Here is a 27208-nt window from a genome sequence, read left to right on the forward strand (position 1 = left end):
TCTAATTTTACAATCAGGCCCCAGGGAGACTGTGATGCCTGATTATTCACCAAAGTGATCACCAATCAGCGGGTGGGTGATGGAAAATTTAATTTTCCTGTCTTAATTTGAGCAGCTCCACATTATAATTTGTCACATGGTTGCTGTTAAAAGATCCATTATAAACTGTAACAAACGGGTTTTAGTATTATTGGAGTCATAATTTTCATGTTGTAGCTGACTGTGCTGTAATAGAAAAACAACTGGTCTAAGCTCCAAAGACAGACATATTGTTAACATTGTTCTTTTTACTTTGTGTTCAAAGTAAAATCACACAACATGATGCTGCTTTTGTCTTCTTTGAATTCTGTTTTGAGGACACAGCCATCTTGTTTTAACAGAAGAATAGAAGAATTTAAAAGTTTATTGGAATTATCCATGGATAAAACCAAGCAAGTGTTCAGTGTTTACATCCTGTATGAGTGCCCATGTTGTTAACGATCAGTTGATCAGTACAGCGTGAGTATACAAGTCATGTATATGTGTTTAACAGTGTCTGCTCAGCTCAGTCAAGTTGTATTATTGTCACCTTCCTGCTTGTTCTGTCAAATCAAATTGTCTTTCTCTCCATAACTGAGTCCATTGGTTTCCACTCTCAATATTTATTATCTTACCCGAATAGCCTGTGTCAAAAGTAAATATCTCAAAAATTAAGGAAGTCGTGACAACATTTCATTTGACATTTAAAACGTATTGCTTGTTGCTGATGATGAATATTTTAAACTGATTAGTGCATATAAATTCGCAATGAGCTAGCTTGTACATTTAGACATCCATTTTGTTATGACTACACACACACTGTAGTTTAATACCTCAGACCAAACAAAACATAGTTCCTCATATACATACAATTGTTTACACTGGCACTAAACCGTGTTTCTGGAATCAGCACGTTTAAAATGTAAACACCGGCAAAACCATATGCTCGGACATGAAGGAAAAGCGAAGCTGGTTTGAATTTACATTTTCGTGTCCATAGAAAAATGTCTGAAATAATCAGCGAGGGTCTGGTTTTCTTTACAGCATACAGTAGTGTGCAGCCAGAGTAGTGACTACAGTCCTGAATATAAAACATAGCAGACCGTGCCGTGCCATGCCAGCCCCACCAGGCACAGAGGTTCTCCATCAGGATGGCATTGGGATGCTTTCGTGATGATGTAGACGAGACCTCTCCTGCTGTTTTGTGTTGAGTGTTGTTTGCAGGAACAAGCTGCAGCAGATTTGTCTTAATAGTTGGTGAAATCTTCCTCAGCTGGCTGCATCTCTTTCTCATTATCTGTCATTCTCCCTTCATCTGTTTCTGTTTTTCAGATTTTTTTGTTGTGTCTGAATCTGTCTCCTCTGGCAGTCTGTCTGTCTCTGTGTCTGTCTGTCTCTTTATGTTAACACGTCTCTGTGTCCCTGTATCTCTGGCTCTGTGCTCCTCTGCTGTGTCCAAGAATCAATCATTTATCAATCAACCTGTGTGCTGGTCCTGCATTTAACACCATCCCCTTTTGAATGTGGTCCACCTGAGTTAAAACAAATTATTTTGAATGAAGAATCACAATATTCATACAAAACCAAAATGTAAAATCAACATTTCACCTGTACATGGGGAGTTACATAACTGAGTATTTCCAGTAACTTCTAAGAGTCCATGCTTGTTGCCTTGCAACTGGTCCTGGCCAAGAAGTAGTCTGGTACATAACCCGCTGTTTTTGTTCTGTAGAACGAGATATAACATGTCTTCAATGAGCTTTAGAGGTGTTGGTCGGAGGATTTTGTTACATTTGGACAAAACCAGCTGCTTACCCTCGTTTTCAGGCTTTATGCTAACCTAAGCTAACTTTCTCCTGTCTCCAGCTACATGCATACATTCACCTTAAAAACACAGTGGTGTCAGTCTTCTCATCTAAATGAAGACGTCACCTTGTTACATTCAATGGACTAAACGACTAATGGACTGATCAAACAGGCAAGTTGCAAAGTGCAGCTCTAGTTTATCATATAGGAAATAGTGAATGAATGGATCAATTAAGGAGTGATTTTGGACACGGCCTGTTTCTCATTAAATTCACACACAGTACTTCATTAACAAGATCTATTTCTCTTCCGCTAAGGTCTGCTGCTGTCGTCTTTGAGGCGTAACATTTCTAACTGTGGGGCCTCGTTGTTGGGGTTTCCTGACTTTGATGCATGTCCTGTCTGGGGCCAACAGCTCCCTTGACAGGTGCTCTCTTTGGAGACGTGGCACTTGACCAGTTAATCTACAGTTCCTTCAATGTGCACGGAGATGTTAAACACTCCTGGAGGTCAGGGACCTTAGCTACATATGTGATTACAAAGCCAGAGCTGAGGATGTTGATGGTTTTGAACCCTCATGTTCAACACGTTCTATATTAGTCAGAATTACTTTCTTTTGTAAATTGTAGTATTTATGTGTATCTTTTTACTTTTCCTCATGATGTGAAGATTTGCTGCTTTTTGTTTATTCATATCATTGTAAATTGAATCACTTAAGATCTATGACATTTGGTGAAACAAAACATGTAAGTAATCAGTTTGCTTGCTGGCAACTCTTGATGGCCAGTTATTATTTTATAGAATAAACGATTTATAAAATAATTCGAAAAATCATTTTACAGATAAATTGCAGTTCCACTTAAATGCTCGACAGTGATCAGAATTGTTTGTTCTTGATCAGAAATGTGGAGTTTCTTTGTGTACGTAGAATATATGTGTGTCAAAAAGAGAGGGAAAGACTGAGCATGACAGAGCTGTTTGTTTTTCTACATCAAACGTCGCCACAAGACTGAATCCAGTCCATCAGAGGGCTCTCAGTTTTATAAATGGTTTTATTCACTTGTTCCCTAAAGCTCCATCTGTCACAGAGAGAAGCAGACGCACACACACGCCTGTGGTCTTAATACTGTCTGTTCCATCTCCTATCACAACCAAGAGTTTCCACTCGCGTCACTGGAGAGCCCTCTTTCATAAAACTTGCCAAACAATAGCTTTTAACTGGCAAGCTGAGACAAAAACAAAGAGGCGGAAGAAAACAATCCATTATTTCTATACTTTTCCACGACTCTGTCAATCCACCACGGTTCAGGAAGTATTTTAAGTCTGGCAACAGTTTCTTATGAAATGACAATAACATAGGTGGAATTGTTATGTCTGAGCAAAGATTAATCGTTGAAATGGTTGAGTATTGTTGATTAATAAATGACCCATTGGATCTAAAATCTTTAGCAAACAGACGACGCTCCAGATCATTACCTTGAACATGCATTAATAGTTGGCTTACTTACACATCATGCAAACACATTAGGTTCATTTGAACTCACGCTCTTCTCTCACTGCTTTACTCTCACTTTCTGGCCATGCTGCGTACTTGGCCAGAGGCAGCAGCTGGCCAAAGCTGAGGTCAAAGGTCAGGTCCAGGTCAGAGTCATCCAGCTGGGTTGTTTAGAGAGTTAGACGGGCAGGTTACCCTGCGTTCACCTCTCGCCCAGATTATGAGTGAAAGATGTGCTGCTCCTACAAAGCTATCATTACGAATGTCATGACTGATCATCCGCTTGTCAGTAGAGCTGAGTCAGTGCAAACTGTACACTGGTGTGTGGATGAGAAGTTGATATCATTCCTTAACTGTCAGAGCGATTACATTGTTTGCCAAAAACAACATCACAGTCCTTTATGGAACTCAATACTGCTCTTTTAATTCTTCTCTTGTTCTCCTCTAAATGGTGCCCTGTAGAAAGACGAGGTTGCTTAACAGACAAATTTGCCAGGTTTCCTAGCAACAAAGACTGATGGAAGCAGGTAGATGTCCTGACGGACCTCCTCAAATTACAGACTGAAGACTTAATATCTGCTGAGGCTGGCCAGAAAAGCTTGAGTAGAATATTTTGACTGTGCAAAATGGACGTCCTGCCGGGGTTGGCTATAAGATGATGCATCTGGTGAAGGAATAGGTGGATTTTTCTCCTCCTGTGTCTGCAGAGCTCTGTGATTAGTGGATGTCATCCTTTATGACCAAGAAAGGCAGAGAAAAGTCAATAAAGAACATCTTTTCCTATGGATCTCCCTCACTTTGTAAAAGTATATAAAGTGCATGAATAATATATAGTTTACATGACTTGTAAACTATTGTAAATCCACACATTGTGTTACAGCTCTGTAAAATAGTTAAGTAAGCTATTTTTAAAAGGTCAAAACCAATCAAATAATTATCTCAAGAAACACTCTGAGGTCTGTTCACGCTGGGAGTTGCTCAACCAAACTGTTGGCATCGCAAGAAGATGACACACTGCAACGCAAACATGTCAGAGCAGCAAAAGAAAGGAGTCAGCAGAATACAGAGCTCTCATTTCCTAGGACAGTGTAATGAGAAAAGTCTAATATTAAAACAATCCCCTAAAATCCATGTGTTGGGATGGATTCTTGGGATGGTCTTTTCTGGGGTTTTCTGAGTTGCATTACGCATCAAAGAGCAAATAAAGGGTTTACAAGAGTATGAATGAAGGACGAGGAAGCATGCTTTGTGTTTGCTGTAAAAAAGTGAAAGAGCCTTTGTTTTTTTAAAAACAGGACGGTTCTGCACACTGTTGAGCTTTCCTTTTATTAGCATTACCATAGATGAGCAGTAACTTCTCATCTGCCTGGCAAGGTTTATCACTGCTTCCAATATAAAATAAAGTAATTACAGACAAGCCAGTAGGCCCTCAAATCATGGCGTACAAGAGGAAGTGGGTTGTTGAAAGAGGTGATGCTCGGATGAAAGAGAAGGAGGATGAAATCAAAGATTTGGAAAGAATGGATGGAAACTATGGAAAGGAGGAATTCTTGTCTGGTTGTTTCTTTCTTTTGTCACTAATCACCGCAGGACCAATTCTCAATGTGAGAAGTCCCAGCATGCTCAAACTAATAATTTTCCTCTCCCAAACTATCATTTAGTATGAGGTATCTATGCTGTGCAGATAAATCAGACGTGGTTAAATGCTAGGTGATGGAAAGTTGTAACAAGACTGCTGCATCAGCAACATGCAGCTGCTCTCCTCTCTGTCTTCCCAGTGCTATACCGCTCCACAAGGACTGAAATCCTTACGCTCCAGGCCCTGACTCTTAAAGTTAGTACATTTCCAGTGCACACGGCAGAGCACTCTGGAAGAGATTATGTGGCGGGGAGGACGTCAATGTGCTGGGAAGTTGTTTACAATTAAAAAAAAAGGGAACACTGATTTCCCTCTGCACATCTGCCCTGCAGTTTTAAAGCAGTTCTGTTCACCCTTACTCAACCTCCCTCTGCTCTCATTCATTTATATTGCTGTTTATGCTAGACCACCTCTCCTTTTGTTCCTAATAGACATGAAGAAACACTTCCTGTGACACAGAGCTGCCCCATTGATCTTGACTTTTCATGCAGAGGAGGTCTCCTCTATGTTGGCCCAATGGTGTAAATCAAGCCAGCGGTGAATATTTTCCCCTCAAATGTTCTCTCAACTGCGGTTATTTCGCTGAGTTTGGTTTATTTCACTGTGGCTTTCCTCTCCTCTAATTCCCCACCAGAGATTTTTGTTTTTCTTCTGGTGTGCAGGCTCCCCTCAACCAAAATCTGTCCATGTGTGAAAGCAGTGGGGATTCCCTCACATCATCCCTGTCCCTGTTTTCATTTGTTCTGCTCCCCCTCAGTTGGAATGAGCAGTTACTCACCAGAGCAGATTTTAGTTGCCCATGATGTTGCAGTTAGCGTTGTGCCAATAGCTTGGTGTGATCAGATGTTCACTCTCACCCTCAATCTAGTTTGGTTAGCTAAGTGCTGACAAATTGGATGCTGAGGATTTAATGTGTTTAGAACATTGGATTCATGCTCAGACTTTTTTGTGGATGAAATAATATTTATTATTTAAAAGACTTTGGGTTGTTTTGAAGTTTAAATTGTCCCAGATTTGACTTTACAGTTGTCTCTGTCAGTTTTAATTTCTCTGTTAGTTCCCTCTTTCTCACTGTTCACAGAGGCTACCCTCAGGGCTAATGGGCAGGGCTATATCTCCTACCAGATTAGGTGTATTGTTTGCACAAGATGTATGCCTTGTAAAAGTGGAAGGGTGTGTGTGTGTGTACCCGGTAGGTGTGTGGGTGTGTCTGCTGGGAGCTGGATCAGCCTCCTGTGCAGAGGTCTGCTTGTGGGTACAATGTGAGCAGAGCTGAATTGTGGACAGACGGAGTGTCTCCTGCAGTCATGCTCTACCATGGTGGATGGTACTTGCTCCTGGGATGTCTTCTGTTGGATTTAGATGGATTGCATGTGAAAGGTCAAAGGCGACAGAATGTAAAGGTATTGGCTGTTGTAACTCCATACACACTCTGATTTTCCCTTCTCTTTGAAATTGTTCTGCACTGCACTGCACCTTGTGTGTAATACTCTGCAGGCCATATCAGTACACACAGTGTGGTGGTGCTTTTGTTAATTTTACTGGGCGTGGATGTTAATTTTCTTTCAGCATGGACAATATCTGTGTGATTGTCTTAACACACATTTTGTCTCTTGAAGATTTGACTTTGATTTGGCTTAAAGCAGGTTGCACCTGCTGTTGTTTTCAGTGTAGAATCAACCTGAACAATGTCCTGTAGGTGACGTCATGGCCAGGGGTGTCAAAATTATTGGTGTTAATCCATTAGATCACTTTGAAGTGTTATTTTGCTGGAATTCAAATGTGTGTTATGTTTCTCTAGAGGCATGACTCTGCAGATCAGGTGAGTTTAAAGTCTTTGCAAAAATTCTTCTTCTTACACTGATCAAACTATTTCATTTCACAAAGCTTGAGATGAAACTGTTTTGGAGGATCTTTTGTTGGGTCTTGTACCAAACAAACATGTTCCCTTACATCTGGAGAATATGATTTGTAGGCTGGGGCATCTCTGTAGCACCAACTTGCTTATGGTGCTAATGGTGCTAACAATGCTGTGACGCATTTTACCATGATCAAAAAAATTGCAGCTCCTCCAATTTGGATATTGCACTTGGCCATATTGTGATTTTGATTATATTTTGATTAATTGTGCAGCTCTACTCACCAGCAGTTAGCAACAGTTGTTATTTGTGTGACTGCAAATTTTTAGACACTGTTAGAATAATATCTGCACATTTAGCTGTGGTGTAGCCCGGTTTGTCATTTATTACCAGTTGGGTACCAGGTTGATTTAGGGAGATATAGCTAACTTTATCAGTAATTCCAGTATATAACATCATCATCAGGTGGGTGGGATCAAAAACTGTGGAGGAGCCAAAGAATCTTGCGCGCTGTCAACCACTTTCACTGACTTTATTAACAATATTTCAGCCCTCAGACCTTTATCATATAAAATTCTTTGAATCATTGACCTCATGCTGCAGTGCTGCTGACATCCCCTGATTGGTGGACACCTTACAGTAGACAGATGCAACCCTCTGGATCAAGGCTTGCCAATTGATTTTTTGGCTTCAGTGGAAACTGGTGTGAAAATGAGAAGCCTGCAGAGGCAGAACAAGCTGTTACTGCAGTAGCTAGCTAGAAGCTACAGAACAATGTCAAGCGCTCCCCCCCTCCCTCACGCTTCATGATCATACTATATATCCCAGGACCACCACTGGTGATTTGGTGGGCGCTTTGATCCCAACCAATAGTGGCTTTTCTAACATGGGTGGTCCTGCTGGGAATACAATCCCCAACCATGACAGTGTTAATACCACGCTCAGCCTCCTTAGCTACCCAACAACACTGAGTCACAATAGAGAGTCACATGCTCACTCGTGTGCACATGACAGTGCTGATGAACACACACACACACATAAAGACATGCATGCTTATAGTTCCTTGCTTTATAGTCTGCCTTGTCCACATCACTTCAGACAGTGCAGGCTTTGTTGGAATTCACAGGTAGACACACACACACACACACACACACACGCACACACACATAAATGCACACAACTGAATACTTTGACCCCACTTTGTTTCATCACGGTGTAGGACACTACTGTTGCTGTTTTCCTTGTGATTGTTTTTCTGGCCATAACATTTATCATGTTCTTTTTTATTTGTTGTATTTTAACAATCATGGAAAAATAATGAGTCTTTTGATTGTTAATTTACCTGGGATCAAGCTTTGCCATGTGCAGTGTTCCTGTCTTTATTCCTGAACTATCTGACTACTCCCATCATGCATTTTTCCAGGCTAAATTGCCTACTGCTGCCTGCAAGACTCAGCCAGTCTGAGAACATCTGCATACCTGTGTCTTGGCGAGATTTACGGACCTTGCCATTTGATTAGCCCTTTGTAGGAGCAAGTGTTCATTGTCTGTGCGCTGTGTCTGTGTGTGCATGTGTGTGCACGTGTGTGTTGTTGATTGTGCTTTAGCCTGCAGCACTTGTAACAGGCTGTGAGGCCTTCAAGAATTTCTCATTGCTTATAACAGAGGATTTGTCAGCTACACACGCAGACAGACTCCTGAGAGGACACAGTGATTAAAGATGAACATTAATCTAATCCAGGTGTCAACACCTTCCCTAATTCTAATTTATTTTTTATTGTTTTCCCATAAATATTTGTTGCAGAGAAGTTGAGTCATGATCTTAATGTTCTCTCAGCATTAGCAGGTGATACTCATAAAAGCTTAGTTTTAATGGAACTATAATTGTACTGTATATTATCATATGCAGGTGATAAGTAGTATCCTGCTGAAGTAGGTATTTAGAAATATATTGTGTAATATTATAATAAATATAAGTGTTTAGTGCCACTAGACTATCCAAATACTGCCAGAACACCACCATACCAAATCACTTTCACCTGCCTCACCAGGCACCATACTGGAACTGTGGGAATAATAAAAGAAGACCATGTGAAAGTGTGATTGATTAGAACGTTTCAAGTCCATGCAAGTTGGACCAGTGGCTGACTAAAGGGTAGAAAAAAAAACACTGAAAAAAAAGACCAGAAGTACAGGTATGGTCTTGATACATTTAGTGCAATGTGACAGTTTTACCCAATTCAATGCAACTAATGATTATTAATCATTATGAGTATTCATGAATCGGATCAATAGTTTAATCTGTAAAACAGAAAACTGAAAATAAAATAGAAATAGAAAAGCCCAAGAAGAGCCCAAGGTGAAGTCTTTAAATTCTTTAAATTGCTTGTTTTCCCAGATCAGCGTTCGTCATATTTGAGGAAATGTTTGGCATGTTTACTTGATAGGCTCATTCAAATATAAAAATTTCAATTAATTAATTTTGTTGACCAATCAGTTAATTGACTGATCATTTCAATCCAAATGATGAGTACTTCCCATCATGCTGCAGTGTGGGATGAACTGTCTGGTATTTATTATCTATGGTGGATAAAGTCTGTTTTTAATTAAGGCTAGTATTACAGTTTTTCTCTCTGAACTTTTTGGTCAGAGCTCTAGAAAAAAGCCTACGACCTCAGCTTGGTCTGGTTGTATTCTTCCCTGCAGCAAACAGTATGACAGTGCTACAGATGACATTTCACCATAACTGTCTAATGACCAAGTAACCTGTCAGACCATGTGGCTTCTGTTTACAATATTTACTGCCTTCATGATGTGACAGTTTGGAGCCTAAACAGAAATTCAGACGCTATTCAGACAAAAGACCACAAACTGAAGTTACTTTGTTTGTTCAACCCTCACAATCTCATGCTAGATGATCAGTAATATTTGGACCCAAAAAGTACATGACACCCTAACATTATACTCACATGTGGATGTTCAACATGCCTCCACTCTTCTGGGACTTTCTATATGATTTTCCAAACTGGATGCAGGAACTCACAACAGAATTAGTGAGGTTCAACACTGATGTTGGGTAATAAGACTTGGCTCACAGTTGGTGTTCCAGTTCATCCCATAGGTGTTGGATGGGGGTCATGGTCAAAACCATTTCCGTATGGACCTGACTTTGTGTGTGGGGGGAGATTGTTGAAATGGGAAACTGTTGCCACAAAGTTGGAGGCACACTATTGTTTGAAAACACCACACACACACACACACACACACACACACACACACAGAACAGACACAGTGTCTTTGCTTGCATGAGCCTGCTACTACAGAGCCCTCTGAAAGACAGAGTGTAAACACTGCCTTGGCACATGATATAAAGGCTCGAAGAGTTACTTGCTGAGATTATTAGTTTTGTTTGACAAGATAACTACTCAGATTCATGTTGTGCAGCGTCTCTTCTGCAGATTGTCTTTGGGGTTGTTGTATTTTAAACTTGATCTATGGAGCTCTTTGCTGTAATGCCTGGTGTCACTGTCACAAAGATATTGACACTTGACAATGGTCTGAATGCTGGATGCTGAGTTGCCTCCCATTCTGCATCCAGCTGTTGAGTTGATATACTTTCACATCTGTCATTAGACAAATGTAATGATGTCATGTAATGATACTGAAAGACTTTTTACTTAAAACAACCTGTCAGCTGAATACTATTCGACCAACCATCCTCCTAGCTGCAATGGTGAGCTAGAGGTTATTGAGGCAAACTTGTGACCCGACCAAAAACAGCATCACTCACCATCACTCATTACCACCACCTAGCTGCCCTTGAGTAAGGCCCTTAACCCCCAGCTGTTCAGTGAAGCTGCTCAATGGCTAACAGATCAGACTGGGCAGCTTCCAGATGTGAATGCATGTGACTGTGTGAGTTTGATCAGGGCATTTCTACAAAAGAGAGCGTGACTCTCTTTAATAAATAAAGGTTAAAAAACATATTGCTCTAGTGCTGCGGTGAAATCAGTGGAAAAAATCCACTGTTGAACCATAACTCAACTCCTCCACTGGAGGCATGGTTATTATATAGTTTTGTTACTGTCACCAGATTTATAAAAAAAAAAACAAAAAAAAACAAAACCGACAATATTTTAGTGCTTAGTGCATGTTTTTATACTTTCTGAATACATACTGAAGACGTAATAACTCACAAATGTATGCGAACTGAGCCCTTTATTAGAAACACCTGTACACCCGCTTATTCATGCATTTATCAAATCAGCCAATCAGCCATGTGGCAGCAGTACAATACATACAACCACACAGATACAGGTCAGGAACTTCATTTAATGTTCACATCAAACATCACAATAAGGAAGAAATGTGATCTCAGTTACTTTGACCATGGCATCATTGTTGGTGTCGGACGGGCTGGGATTTTCACACACAACAGTCTTTAGAGGTTTAATTCTGAATGGTGTGAAAAACAAATACATCCGCTGAGAAGCATAGCTGCAGAAGGAAACGCTTTGTTGATGAGCAAAGTCAGAGGAGGATGACCAGACTATTCGGAGCTGATAGAAAAGCTACGGTAGCTGTGTGTTCTTGACACACTTTGATCATCATTTGAATGCCACAGTCTGAGTATTGTTTCTGACCATGTGCCATGTATGGGCCGCAGTTTACCATCTTCTAATGGCTACTTCCAGCAGGATAATGCACCATGTCACAAAGCAAAAGTGGTCTCAAACTGGTTTAATGCATGACAATGAGTTCACTGTAAATCAGTGTCACCACATCTGAATCCAGTAGTAACTTTGGTATGTGGTAGAACACAAGGTTCACAGCATGAATGTGCAGCTGAATAATCTGTAGAAATGATGTGATTCAATCATGTCAACATGGAGCAGGATCTCAGAGGAAAGTCTCTAACATGTTGTAGAAACCATGCCACAAATAATTAAGGCTATTTTGAGAACAAAGGGAAGCTCTACTCAGTATTAGTATGGTGTGAATATATATTTTCATTTTGTAAAATGCTTGATGATTTCCTAAAACAGCTGGCCACTGCAGGTTTTAACAAACATTACAAAAACGAAACAGTACTGCTGTAGGTTCACAAGATTTGTTTAAAGTATAATATCATATGGAGATTTTTTTTGGTATATGTCATGGTGTATGTCTTTCTTTGGTGGAAACTTTCAGTGTTCCTGCTCCTGACTGACTGGCCAATGTGTCATGGTTCTCCAGCTAAGTGTGGCCTGGGCTGGCGTTCATAGGGATATGTCACAGACTGGAGGGGAGATAAGCTGAGGGGACGGTGTTGACCAGAGGAGATCCAGTGTCAGCTTATCAACCAGGGCTGGCTGCCTGACTGTGGCCTCGGATAAGAGGAAGAGAAAGGGCCTTTGTTTTCAGCTGGCGCACCTCGTCTGGTCTCTTGCCTATCTCATTCCCTCGCTGGCCCCCATCATACCCAGCCAGCCCTCCATGTATGGCTGGGTTTCATTGCAGATACAGTATTTAAGACAGACTATTCTAATGTTTCAGATTTGATGAATGAAAACCAGGTTCAACTGGTTATTTCTGGGTTGTGTCTGGGCATATCAGTCTTTCTGATAATACAATCAGACCATGCTCAATTGATTTTTGCCTTAACAAATGCCAGTAACCAAATAGGAAACCTGAGATCTCCTCTGTGATAATTGCACTAATTCATAAAATGTGTATGATATTATGTCACTTCTTATATTTTATATACACTCGTAAATCCAGCTCTATGTGCTTTTCCAGCGGCAACTTTTGTTTAGTCCTACAAGACTTGTACTAAGCAGCTGTACATTAGAGAATAAAGGAAATGGGTTCTTAAACCTTGAACTTCACCTATGAGAGCAGATTAAAAATAATGCTCCCTTTGATCCCATGCATTTAGTATCTTTTTGTTTGCCGCACTGCTGTTTTGTGTGTCCACCCTCTGTACACAATCTAATAAAACCAGACAAGACACAATCATGAGTCCACAGCGATGTTAGTAGCTCTGAGAGGCTATATATATGCACATTAGTGCTTTGAGCTAAATGCTAATGTCAGCAATCTACACACAATAACAACGCTAACATCCATTTAGCAGGTATAATGTTTACCATCTTTACCTTATTACTTTATTGTGTTAGCATGCTAACATTTGCTAGTTAGCACTAAATACAAAGTACAGTGCGACTCAAATGTCATTAGTTTTCAAGGTATTTGGTTATAAACCCAAGTACTGGATAAGTTTTTGACCACATGATGGTCCACTCAGTAGCAGTGTCGACATTTTTCTCAAAACCACAAATGTCTCATGGAGGTGCAAGAGAGCAGTGGCGATCAGGGGATCCAGGTAAATAATAGGCCCTCTCGAGACCTGGTGGTTAGCTTTTGATCCACCATAAAGATACAAAGTATTTTACAGTTGTTACAAGGACAAGCCTGAACTAACATGAGCAAACTATTCCTACATACAGCTGGCATTATAATGACTTAATGATTACTAACTACTATGACTGTTTGGCACTGAATCGTACTTTGATGACATGATGCCAAATTTTAGCTTTTGAACAGAGAAGGGGGGAGTGATAAGACCAGTGCAGAGCCATATGTCACCTGTTTAAACGTATGTATTCTAAAAGGTACAACTCTGATCTACTACATTCTCTGAGCACGCACACTGCTTCCTTCTGCTCCTCCTGTCCTCCTGCTCTTCATATGACTCGTAGCTCCACTTTAGTGCTCTCCACTTCAGCCCATTGGGGTCATCAAACAAAATTTACAGCCCTTTGGTCCCCTCCCCTGAAAGGCCTCTCTCACTGCGCCACTTTTCCCTGAGGTCCAACATTTTGATGTGTTTTGCTGTGTGTGCGTGTGGCTGTGTGGCTGGGGGTGGGTAGTGTGGCTGTCTGTAAAATGCAATATGAAAAGCAAAGGAAAAATGCCTTGGTTGTAGTGTTTTGCGTGTTGTTAATTTGGAGTGTTTTCCTCTCACCTCTGGGAACCATATAACTTCAAACTGCTGTGTGTGTTTGCAAAAATCTTTTTCAGTGGTTGAGACTTCATAAGAGTCAATAATAAGTTCACATTTTGAAAGCTGATGTTAATTTACAGTTATAATATACAGTTACAATTATAGAGTAGTTTCATTATTAGTCGTTTTTTTCTTATGACAGAAATGTGTACAACTCTGTTGTCCTGCTTTATAGGCATTTTCCGCCCAGCAGTGGATGAAGTAAAAGGGTCACAGACAGGTATTGCACTGGAGGAGCCTGAGACCAAAGCTGTCCACTGTGCCAAAATAGAGATTAATATGAGGGGCTGATATTTGGGAATCAACCTTTGATATGATGCCAGGAGGGGAGTGCTCCCAGCTGCTGCCAGGAGGGGTGTGCTACTAGACAGTCTGTGAGGCTGAAGACAAAGTTGAATAGTGAAATAAAGCAAAAAATTTATATAGCACCATTCAGACACAAGGCAATTCAAAATGCTTCACAAACGATAAAAGTAAATAGAAATTTTTAAATAAGTCATATCAAGATTGTATAAAATCAGGTAAGTAAATAAGTAGAGGGCTTCTTGTCCCAGTTGGAGGTGATTGGAGTAAAGTAGAAGCATTGATGTGTTGTCTTGAACCACTCTTGATATGTCATGATTGATGTTAAACTTGCATCATGTTTTAACCTAAGTATCAGATTAAGATGGATACACAGTTTTAGACACTGCAGTGGAATAAGATTGGTGAAAATCTGTTTAACAGGCGACAGCTTTATATGATTGTTTACAGTGTAACAACAGTAGGATCCCAACCACATTGTAACATGGACAAGCATGGAGCTACCAGCTCCATTGGTTAGAGACAGCACGTTCAAATGTTTTGGAAAGAAATGAGACGGGTCAGGGGGAACTATCTTGATGAGCTGAGAAGCTAATTGACTTGAAGGCAGATGAAATGATGCCAGATGTCAATGAAGAGTTGATGACAGTTTTCAAGAAGGGAAGAAAGTTCTGCAGGAGTGGTTTTTCTGAGGGTTAGGGCTTGCTGTTTGGAGACAAGCTTAGGTCTTTTAAATAGAAGGTCTATCAATACAACATTAAATTTACTTGTTTGTCGATGTTTGTGTGTGGATGGGATGGTAATGCTACTTATTTCACTAGTCTGAATAGTTACCTGACTTACTGTGGATCTCAGACTCTTTCTTCTATCTTGATCATCTCTCTTTTTAACTATTTGTGTTTTACTCTTCTACCTTATTTTTCCTCAGACAAACTCCCCTCACAAGTCCCTAACAAAAACACACAATAAGACATTAATTCCCCATCCAGCTACTGAAATCTTAACATCTTACAAACTATGAAACTACTGTAGTAACATCTTCTTGAATGAGCTCAAATTCTTATTTTGTGTCTCAACAGAATGTGTTCTTACACCGAGGGAGTTCTCGAGGGGATGGGACAGTGCTTACAGGACCCAATCGGAAAGGTTCAGTAGTTCGTGGGGATGTTTTTGTGGTGGATGAGGACACTGACTTGTTGGATCCAATCTTCCAAAATGGCGGACAAGTGAACCCCCAGTGGAAGCCCCCCAGAAATGGCGCCAAAGGAAAGCCTGAAATGTCCTCTAAACATTCGGAGGAGAATATTACCATAGAGAAAAAGACAAATTCAAGTGGGAGGACTTCATCGCTGTTCCCTGGAAAACCGTCCGATGACATAATTGACCTAGACACCAGAAACACACCGAAGAAGCCCTCAGTGGGGTTTCCTGCACTTCCCAGGATCCCTTCAGATCCTAGAACATCCACAAATTCCAGCAAACTAAGAGAGGAGAGAGATGATCAGGCCAGGACTGTCTCACCTATACCTCATGTCATCACCTCTGACCCATCTGCACAGGCAGTAGTTGAGGAGTGGGGACCCAACGCCACACAGAACACCACAGACTCGGATCATAGAGCCAAGAACAACCGTAGACAACCAGACAGGGAGCACCCCGGAACTGTGACCATTGTATCCATCGATGGTGACCTGGTCCGGAGCTCAGATGGGAAAATGTACCGGCTCCAGAGAGGACCACCAGGCCGAATGGGTCCTCCAGGACAAGAAGTGAGTAGTCTTATGGTGCTATGCTCTTGTTGGTCTAATGCCCTTGTTTTAATGCTACTGTATGCATCCAAGTGAAAAGTGCAAGAAAGCAAGTCTTCTTGAGTTTCCTCTGCCTGATGTAAACTGTTCAATGAGAAATGATTGTTTCTACAGTTTTGAGGCTATTGACAGCCAAGGCCAAGACTTATCCCCCACTGTTTTAACAGTAAAGCTGATGTATTATATCAGAGCTATCTGTTGTAAGATGAGATTTAAAAAAAAGAAAAAAGTTCAAACCTTGTGAATGAAAAAGTGTGACATCTGTTTATGCTTTCCAGCTTACAAGAGCTGTTCTCCATCAGCTGCCATCTGAATCTGATCAGCTGAGGTTACGCTGCTCAAACACATGTTGATCCACATGTCTTTGATGCAGCAATCTCAGCCCCCAGAGAACCGCATAGTGAACAAGTCTCAGCAGTTTGTCGTAGCATTACTCAATGTGACAAACTTAACCTCCGGCTGCCAAGTCATCTTATTGGTGCCAATGAGTAAAGTCATTTTATAAGATGCAGTCAGACGGTTTACCTGGTGTAAGAGGTGGGCCATCACAGGAACTGCAGGGTAGACAGAATCAGAACCAGACTGCACATCTGGTCACGTCTGGGCCGTTTTCTGGAGTCACGCTGCCATAAAATGCACAGGATCACTCAGCACGATTACTGTGATTGGAGCCGGCTGTAGGGAACATGAAGGAAGACGTCCCATTCTCTCTCCTCATGTACAACATCTCAGATCTTGCTTACCTTGTTGTAGTGTAAAGCCTTCAGCATCATCTTCTACACGTGTGTTGACAAAGTCAGTTTATTTGAGTAAAAAGTACTAATTTACAAAAGAATATTTCTATGCTATGGCTGCAGAAAACACTCTTTTCTGACTGGTTGGCATATATATTAAAATTATATACGGTAATAAGATGCCTCAAAGAGAGACCCGGGTAGCAGTTTAACATCTGTTAAATCACAGTGTAAGCTCTTTTAAATGGCACACAGTTTAACCACAGCATCAATACATCTGCTTACTGTTGCATTCAAAGACGTCACTGACTACTAACTAACTTTGCTAAATGGATTATGACTTGAACACAGCCTACCTTGCTTTAAATGGCTGTTGTACAAGTGTGGTAGTACACTCTGAGGTTTCCTGTTGTAGAAAATAATGGACTTAGTGGATGACATGCCTCATCTGCTATACAACTTGTCATGTGTTATGCCTGTGTGTGTACTTATTATTGCATGTATTAGTATTGCTCCTTGTAGTTCAAGCATAAGTCAATTATATTAACTCCTGGTTCGTACAGGCTGCAGAGATTGATCACCCAACCAGCAGCAACTGGGTTTTCAGACTCTCATCAAATGCCACAGTAAAGATGTAGAGAGATTTATTATTTCTGTACCATTTACATATAGTATCCCAGTACTCCGAGCTATAAAATCTTACAGTGTTTTATTAACATAGGTTTTGGGACCAAAACCATAAAATAAATGGTTTTTGCTTTTCAACAGGCAAATTTAGTTGAAGACGCAACAATTTTACAATTTGACCATTACTGGTGTTTTTTTTATTATCATTATTTTATCTTGTGTCTTGGAAGATACCTTTTCTTTGTACTGTTTTTTTTTTTTTTTTTTTTTTTTTATCGAGGGGTTGTTTGTTATGTTTCCACAGGGATGTTCTGGTGAGCCTGGCCTGTCTGGGTTTAAAGGTGATAAGGTAAAATAACCTTGTTTATGACATTAAAGCCTACAGTGATGTGCTACATATTTCCAGTTTTCTCCTCAGGATTTAAGTACACTGTTGTCCTGTGCACCCCTGAGAAACCATCCAGAGCCATACCTTGTTTTAAAGCTCAGTTTCACCTTAGACATTTTAATACCTACAGCTATAAACTCCTGCCCATTCCTCCATTATGTCTATATGTATAATATTTATGTTGGAGCTCCAGTGCTGCAACAAATCACTTCTATGATGTAATGCTAAAAACAATGCTGTGCTATTATAATAAGTATCCCATATAAATTGATTTGTCTTGCATGAACGTACCACATACTGTTGATTTCTCACAGGGTAAAACGGGCCCTGAAGGTCGTCCAGGAAAAAGGGGGGAGTCAGGACCTCCCGGACCGCCAGGTTTACCAACCCTCTACCTGTGGAGGAATACTGCTGAGGAATGGGCTGCCTTCCAGGTAAGATGGAAACCAGAAAGTATTCTTTATATTGAGTGCGATTTTTACTAAATGTTGTTTTCCTTCTTCTGAACAGAATGTCTCTCTTTAATGTAGAGTCTTTCATAATTTGAGTTTAAAATGTTTGAATGAACAGTAGGTATATTTACAGTATAGAGACAGTCATTATGGTCCAGCTGCTTAGAAAACTGTCATCCACCTTTGAACTCAACCCTAATTAGAGTTAAAGGGTTAGGGTTGAGTTCTGAAGAAACTGATCTCCTGAGGGGTGAGACTACACTCAGCATGATCTGTATGCTGTCAGTCAGGCATGTTAGATGAATTGTGGACCAAAGCTCCCGTCCTAGACCCGATGGCTCTTTCAGCTGAACCTCCATGATATTTTACAGTTTAACAACAAAGATCATATCAGAACATGTACAGCCCATAGACTGTAAATAAAGATGGACGTAGCCTCCGTGACATCACCCAGCTGCTCTGCTGTCACCATCTTGGCAGTGTCTGACTCCACCTAACTCCCTGCTAATCCAAAAATGGGCAAAGAGGTGGGGGCGTGTGTGGAGCCGAGACTTTGGTACATGCCGGATCGTGGCAGCATATGCTCACCCACCTGTCACTCAAAGCTGCACGCCCTTAATTATGCAGAACTCTAAGCCTTAATAAAATATACACAGGTGAGATATATAAAAATTCACCCCCTGTACAGTTGTCATGAAGGAGGATATTAGCTCTAGGGACCAAAACTATTTTTGTACCAGGCTGAAACATTGTGACATGGGAGTCTATGGGGATTGACTCACTTTTGGAGCCAAGTGGCCATTTGTGGAACTGCAGTTTTTGGCACTTCAGTGTTGGCTTAATTTTCAGCCCTGGAGGTTGCCCCTTGGTACAGCCACAAATATTATTTGTAAAAGTGGCTCCTTGTAGACAGTAAATGGAAAGATAATTTATGGATTTATAATCTCAGAAGCATTAGAGTTTTTATACAAGCATTATGTAGTTACGATCGGCATTTCTCTAGGCCCTCATTGTGATGCCAGTCGGTCATTTGGTTGGCTGGTCTGTCGGTTGGTCAGTTGGTGGGTCCACCTCTTTGGTCCAGACTGAAATATCTCAACGACTTTATGCAGTGAGAGATTCTGCATTACTTCAATTCATTGATACTTTGATTTAGGACTTAATACTATCAGAACTAATGACATTCCACTCAGTATCTTGTGTATTTAACAGATGAAAATATTCAACCTGAGATATTATGGTCTACCAAACAGTCACCGTACCCATTTGGCATCTTTACTGACCAACAAGTAGGCACTGAGATCACACATAACATCTTAAAAGTCCTATCCTCACACAGAGAAGTTACCAGCTTTGCACTTTTGTAACTTTGAAGCTATCACATCCCCCAGTGTCCCTGTAAACATCTTAACCAGTTGAAATGAAGATGGCTTTTCCTTCCTTCTCTCTCCCCCTAAGTGCCTGTGTAATTCATCGTCAGTTACCTAAAAGACACACTGGACTTCAAATGTTCTTTGAGGCTAAGCCATCTTTCTCCGGAGCTATAAGACTATCTGTAAAACCTCTGACCCTGCAGTTATAGTGCTTGCAATCTGATGCTCTGTCATCATCTGTTTAATGTCTCTGCAGTGGACACAGCTGTTTGTCGTCCAGTGTGTCAGTGTGATGAAGAACTGTCCGTCATTGAAAAAAGATGACGAAAATAAAAGTAGTAGTGCTAGTAGTTTGTGGTGGCGATTTGTCACCGTATGCTCTTTGAACTTTATGTGGAGAGGCTACAGAGGTCATTGTCATACTTTTACTCATTCTGAATGAGGGTCAAAGATAGTTACTCTAACTCCAGGAACTGTGGAATTTGAAAGATGATCATGTTTCATTATAAGTTATGTGTTTACATTTCAGTGACCTGTCAAAAAAAAAAAAATCTCCATCATTCAAACTTATTTTAATATTTTGTGTCACTTTGCTCAATCCCAGTATCCAAAATTTCCCAATATGCCTCCAACGTCAGGGCTCAAATCTATTTTAGACACCTCCCTCCCCCTCAAAGGTCTTACATCCAGAATTTTGAGATTATTGTGCTTTTTAAAGATTCTCCTGTGATTAAGTCCAAAGTAAACTGGGAAATGATGATTGGGGAAACTTTCCCAGAGGAAACTTTGGATGCTGCTGTGGAGAGAAAAAAACAGTTGTACCTCTTGTACTTCACCAGCCTGATTCAATTTAAAGTCATCCATCGTATCCACTATTCAAAAGTCAAACTCGAGAATATAGATCCTAATTTAGACAAGACTTGGATAGATGTCATGGGCTCCAGCAGACTTGACTCACATGTTCTGAACCTGCTCTCATACTGGTTAATTATTTTTGAATGTCTCTCCAAAGCCACAGGCAGAAGTTTGAGGACAAACGTTTGGACGGCCATTTTTGGGGTTCCAGCAAATGATCAACCATAAACACTAAACATTACATTAAAGAATATTATAGCATATAGGATTATTGGAGAGAAGAAGAATTATATTAAACCCCCTGTTGGCAACCCTCTGGCTTAAAGACCTAATGACATTTATTAATCTTGATCAAATAAAGTTTGCACTGAGACACTCTGCTCAGAAGTTATATTCCATTTGGGGTCCTATAATGTAATATTTCATAGTATTAAGAGTCTTCCTGACTCTATGTGAAGGGATTTAATTATTAATGAATTCATTTATGAATAGATCCATTCATTTGTTTGTTTGTTCGTCCTCCTTCTGTCTTCCTCTCTACCTTATTTCTGTCCTGCTTTTGACTATCACTGATTTTGATTCGTTTGTCAAAGCACTTTGTAAACTATGTTTTTAAAAGGTGCTATATAAATATATAAAGTTAAAGTTATTTATGGATCCCCTCAGCTATTATAATTTTATTTCATTTATTTATTTTCCTAATTTCTCTCAGTAACTCCATCATTACATTTCGAAATCAGCTGACAGTTTTGTATTGTGTTACTAGTAACAGAGAGCAGTGTATATGGAGGATGAGATAAGAGGGCTTGAGTAGAGAGGATAAAAAAGCCTGTTTGTTGATGGGTTTAAAAGAAGCATATCTGTTAATGTTTTCTCACTCTGCTCAATGTAACTTTGAGTAAAACTAAAAAAAAGTGCTCATATACATTATTATCATCCATATAGACTCTCATTTTCTGTTTTTTGTTCCTGGATCTGTAACTTATCCTGTGTGTTTCCATCCTTCCTGTAGCAAACCAATTTCTATCAGTTACTTCGTGCTGGTTGGCCTGTAAGTATGCTGTGACGATTAACGGCCTTTCTTTGTTGGGATGTAGTTGTTTTGTTAATTCCTGTTGACCTGAGGCTGGTTTGTTTTTTGTGAGCTTGCAGAGTAAAGAGGGTCCAACAGGACCACCTGGAGAGATGGGCAGGCCTGGGCTACAGGTTAGAGATGGGTTGCATACACAGTTTTGATTTAGAAAATTCTGTGTTGATTAAACCTGAATTAGTGAACAATTTCTATTTTCCCTGATCTTCTTTCTCAGGGGCCAGCTGGTGAACCTGGGGACCGTGGACGACCAGGGATGCCAGGAGAGATGGTAAGCACCCAGACTATCACTTCCTATACAGTAGTAAATAGTTGTTAAACCGTTTGGTAAAAAAAGATGTTTTAGAGCCTCAGACCTGGTGTCACCTCATCAAAATTAGTCCATGAGTCTAGAAAATCAAATGATGGGTAGCAGGGTGATGAGTGGGGGTGAGTAAACAGCAACATACTAAATGCTAAACATGGAACGTCATGCCCTGAGAGACCTGTCAATCAAGGCAGATTGACCGGCAAGACATACTCATGAAAAGTTTGAAATTTATTGAGGTTTGTTTACATTTTCAGCCATGCTAGCGGCGTGACTCTAGGGACGGCATGGTCGGTCCGTCAGTCGGTCAGCCCACCACTTTGGTCCAGACTGAAATATCTCGACAGCTATTGGATGGATTGCTTTGACATTTCGTGTGGAAATCAGGATCCATAGAGGATAAATTCTTGTTACGATCCCCTGACTTATTCTAGGAAATATGTACTATGAAATACGAAATTATTGTACCAGTTGATGGACTGGTACAAGATTTGTTACACAGGTGGCTCCCAGAGGATGATTTGTGATTACTTTGGTGACACCTTGCCTATTGTGCCATCATCATCTTGTCGAACACTTTGGTTTATAGCCAAATACTTGCAAAACTAATGACATGTCCTTTCTGTTTCATGCTAATTAATGCATATTAAAATGCTTATTTAAGATCCTAAACATAGTAAACATTACACCTGATAAACATCAACTTATTAGCATTATCACTGTGAGCATGTTAGCATGCTAACTTTTGCAATGAGTTTAATGCATCACTGTGGCCAGCATGGCTGTAGACTCTTATTCTTGTTTCCACACTGAATGACAAAATCACAAGTCTATTGTGGGTCTGCATTTAACGCCTCTAATGCTTCAAATAAACTTAATGATGGGTGCAGTTAATGAAATAATGAAAAATAAAAATGTCACATTTTTATGCCTTCATCACTTCAAATAGAAATATTCTACATTTCTTACTTCCTTTTAATACAGTCTGATACATTTGGTGTCATTGGAATTGGCCAATGCTTGTTCATGCAGCAGTTGAGTTAAATAAAGTGTAATTTACTGTAGCTGGTCGAGCAAAGTGTGGTTAAAAGAAGTGGGTGCTGTCCGCCTGTGCATGAAACTCTATGATGTAACCATTCCCATATTGAGAGTATAAGCAATCAAAGTTGCATTGCTAAATTAAGAAGTTCTATATTTCTTTCTAAATTTGAACACACTAAGGCGTAGTTGATGTTGAAGTTTTCTAAATTTATATTGTGTAATTTCATAAGTTTCACATTCACTCACTAAGGCCTCCCTTCTTCTCATTTAGTGTTGAGTTACATAAGATTTGAAAACCACTGACATAATGTGTTTGGGTGAACAGGTTGTAAAGGTGGAGGTAATTTAAACTGTGTTACATCCATCTCAGCAACCATCTCAAAATACATAAACATGAGTCCTGGAAGTTCAGTTTGACCGTATGGAAACTGAAAGCCTGGTGCCAGTATTGTGTGAGGTCTCAGTTGGGTAATGAGTTGGTACTGGGGACCAAACAGTGAGGTTAGGGATAGCTGGAAACACTCACTCCTGGTGACTGTTCTGTGAGAGAAGAAGAGAGAATATATAATGGCTTCAAAAAGTATTCAGTCCACTTCACTTTTTGCATACATTACTGTGTTGTAGAATTAATGTAAAATTGCAATTTTTCCCACCGGCCTATACTCAATAATCCAAGATCAAATTGAAAATATGTGTTTCATTTTTGGAAATGTATTAAATGTCAAAAACTGAAATCTCTCAATTACAAATGTATTCAGAGACTTAATTCAACACTTTGTAGAAGCCCCTTTCCAGCAAATACAGCTTAGATTTTTCTTGGGTTAGTCTCTACAAGCTTTACACCCCTGGATTTAGGAAGTGTATCCCATTCTTCAAGCCGCTACAGCTTCGTCTTGGCTGTATGCTTCAGGTCATTGTCGTGGTGAAAGGTGAACCATTGCCCCAGCCTCAGGTCGTAGGAAGCAGGTTTTCTTCAAGGACCTCTCTGTATTTGGCTGCATTCATTCTTCCCTCAATACTAGCAAGTCTCCCTCTCCCTGCCACTGACAAGCAGCAGTTATAGTGTCCATTGGGTTCTTGGTCACCACATAGGTGAAACACACATAGGTTTGAACCTTTCAAATATTTTGCACATTATGTCCATAAAAGGGTAAACCAATACAAGAAAAGATATGACTACTTGTATAGCTGCTTATTTGAATGCATATTTTGGAGATGCACCCTCAGGTTGCTAGTGCTGCTAACTGTAACTTTTATACAAGTTTATCTCAAGGCTCCACAATTTTGCTGTGTACTGACCAAAACTGAAGTATTTCAGTTTTTGAGTTTTAAATTGTTCAGAGTGCAACTCAGTCTGTAGCTGAGTTGGGTTTTGAACTCTCTGCCATCATTGCCACATGTTGTTGCTATTCATTCGTTTCAGCTAGACTTAGATTTCATTTTGACTCTAGTGCAGCGGATCAGGCCCACGAAAGAAATCTTTTTTTTTTTTTTTACAATTCCATCATATAAATGACAAAGACCGTTTTTGCCCAGTTATGCAGTGTGTATGGCCAACTCTTGGAAGAGTTCTGGTGGTTCTAAACTTCTCCCATTTCACAATTACTGAAGCTGCTGTGCTCCTGGGAACACTCAAAGCTTCAGAAATGGTTTTATACCCTGGCCCTGATCTATGCCTCATCACAAAATTTTATTGTGGGGGTTCCTTCTGGCCTGGTTTTTGTCCTTACATGAAGTCTGAATTGTGGGACATTATGTCTGTTCAATTCAGTTAGACTCCTGTCAAGTTCTGGTCACATCTGAAGGATAATTAAAGCCAACAGGATGTACCTGACCACCACAACTTGGAGTGTCACAGCAAAAAGTCTGAATACTAATGTAACTAAGAACTTTCAATTTCTGATGAATTTGCAAAGATTTCTAAAAAACATGTTTTTGCTTTTGGGTCATTTGGGGTTATCTAGTGTCGATTGATGGACAAAAATCTTAATCTTAATATAAATATGAATTAAAAGTTAATCCAAAACACAAAGTTCTGAATACCTTCTGAAGCCATTATAGGTGGCCAAAAGTATAGATTGTGTTTAGATTGGCAGCTTCTAGGTATGAATGTGTGTAGTTATGAAAAATTAGGCAGTTAATCAACATCAGCTTTCATGATTTTAATTAACCATCTGTGAAGCAAAATGATAAACGGTTCCAGCTACTGAAATGTGAACAATGACTGCTCTTCTCTGTTTTATATGATTATAAATTGAATATCTTTGGGTTTTGGAAGGTTGCTCAGACAAAACAAGACACATGGAGATGTTACCTTTGGTTTTGGGAAACTGTAATTGTAATCCTTCTCCATTTTGTCATATTTTATAAATTAAATGATTACTCAATTAATCACTATAATCGAAATAATCATCAGTGTGTAGGACTGAAAACTATCCTGGTTAAACAATGGTGAAAAAGCTCATTCATCATGTCAGTCTCCACATGTATAATTCTGTATCCATCATCCTGAAATATATCATCCTCCAGTGCCGACACAGGTGGTTTAGCTATTCATTGTGAATCTGTGCATGTTCTCCGCCTGTTTTCAGGCAGTTATTGTGTGTGTTGTTATTCAGGTGATGCCCTGTCTGTGTGATGAATGGCTCTGCAGAGTGTTGGAGAGGCATCAACGTCTCCACAGTACAGACTTGTAATTTATAATGTAACTATCAGGGTGTGAAGCTCACACACGGCTGGAGAGTTTTGTTATTTCACTCTTTTTCTGGTTCATTATTTTCATTTTTTGTTTTACTTTGCTGGTTTCCTGTAAATGCTGACGCACAGGCTGATAGAGAAGCAGTCAGTATCCAGAGTGGCTCTACCTCTGATGATTTATGTTGCCTGACAGGGGGAGCAGGGTCCCAGGGGTCCTCCAGGACGAGCCGGGGCCCCAGGGAGAGATGGTGAGAATGGAGAAGACGGTCAGCCTGGGTCACCTGGTGCTCCTGGATCACAGGTGGGCACATTCTCTATAGTAAACACTGCTAGTCTAGGATGAGTGTGTTACAGTTGGTTAAATATGTGTTTGTTTTTTCACCTGTTTAAATCTTTCCATCTTGTCTCTAATTGACATCAGGGCCCCTGGGGATACAGGGGAGAACGAGGGTCTAAAGGGGAAAAGGGTGATGAGGTGAGGAATAAAACTGCACAGCTGCTTTTGTAAGGAGAAGTCAGCACCATTTAAACTTTTGATTTACTGTTTGTGAAATTAAACATGTGTGGAGTGAAGAACACATTGTTGTACTGCATACAGTTTGAGCAAAAACTCATAAATACTATCTTTCTCTTTTCTCTTTTACTCTAATACTGTCTTTCTTTTTTTAACCATTGACCATTTATTTAGCACATATATTTTTGACGACATTGTTTGTTTAGGAGTATTTTGTTCAGCTAACATTTTGTCAAATCCAGATCCAACTGTTTGGTCTAATTAGTGCTCAGTTTCATTTGAGGTTTTTTGATACTCGAGCCTTTGAGAAATAATTTGGGAAATATTATGAATATTATATTTTATTTAACCCCATTTTCATTTTATTAAAGAATCTAATCTTCTGTTAACTGTTGTCATCACACAAGCAGCCGAACAATAACTTTGCTTAACTAAAAAATAAAAATGAATAAATAAATTAATACTTTTTTTGGCCACTGTGGGGCAGCAGAGCAACAGACAACACTGACGCCATCTTTTTAGTTAATATGACAAGTTTGTCTTTTTTTATGACAAGCTTGTCAGCAAACAGTTATCAACTGAGCAACATTAGGTTTCATTTGGAGTTAGTGTTTCTGGCTAACTGGTAAATTTCAGTCAAATATTCATTGTCCTTACAGCTCTGGTTTTGCTCTCCACCACCTTTTGAGGCAAAAATCTGGTTCCTTAGCTAGTTATTTGTTTATTAAAGCTAAAAGGTAAAAGCTAGTTGCTAACTTTGACAAGTCTGCCATTCAGTGCTGAGCAGATAGTGTATTTAACAGTTTTTGTAAGAAGTTTTTTGCTATGAAAGCAGTGAGAGTGAGGGAAAAAAGATCTGAGAGATACGATCTGATGACAATCTGAAGAACTGATCATTTTCGCACTATGAGCCACCTCACATACAAAAACATTGATTATAGCCACTTTAAATCTATATTTGATAAGGTACTTGTAGCATAAAATCTATTCTCAGGAATGGAAAATGTTTAAAAGGTGTCACTAATGAAAAATTGATTGTTGTAAAAAAAAAAAATACACTGTAGTCAATAATTTTTTCTCGACCTCCCCAGGGTCTCATCGGCCTCAAGGGTCCAAGAGGGGACATTGGTGAACCTGGTGAGAAGGTACTCTGATGC

The 27208-nt window shown here is 39.9% G+C and overlaps 1 protein-coding gene across 4 annotated transcripts in view; it reads left to right on the forward strand.

Annotated features, from left to right (window-relative positions):
• si:ch211-196i2.1 (collagen alpha-1(I) chain) overlaps positions 1 to 27208 on the forward strand; it is a 105546-nt gene that overhangs the window by 40899 nt on the left and 37439 nt on the right. For 2 of the 4 annotated variants that reach the window (XM_056403960.1, XM_056403961.1), the window contains exons 7-15: positions 15245 to 15934; positions 17639 to 17683; positions 18037 to 18156; positions 21415 to 21453; positions 21555 to 21608; positions 21710 to 21763; positions 25731 to 25838; positions 25959 to 26012; positions 27143 to 27196. In XM_056403960.1, the coding sequence (XP_056259935.1) occupies positions 15245 to 15934; positions 17639 to 17683; positions 18037 to 18156; positions 21415 to 21453; positions 21555 to 21608; positions 21710 to 21763; positions 25731 to 25838; positions 25959 to 26012; positions 27143 to 27196 (1218 nt within the window). Of the gene's footprint in view, positions 1 to 6235; positions 6362 to 6695; positions 6781 to 15244; positions 15935 to 17638; positions 17684 to 18036; positions 18157 to 21414; positions 21454 to 21554; positions 21609 to 21709; positions 21764 to 25730; positions 25839 to 25958; positions 26013 to 27142; positions 27197 to 27208 lie in introns of those variants that run through there. The other 2 variants (XM_056403963.1, XM_056403964.1) reach the window with 2 other exon arrangements.

Source organism: Seriola aureovittata, chromosome 18 (genome assembly GCF_021018895.1).
Source record: "Seriola aureovittata isolate HTS-2021-v1 ecotype China chromosome 18, ASM2101889v1, whole genome shotgun sequence".
Taxonomy (NCBI): domain Eukaryota; kingdom Metazoa; phylum Chordata; class Actinopteri; order Carangiformes; family Carangidae; genus Seriola; species Seriola aureovittata.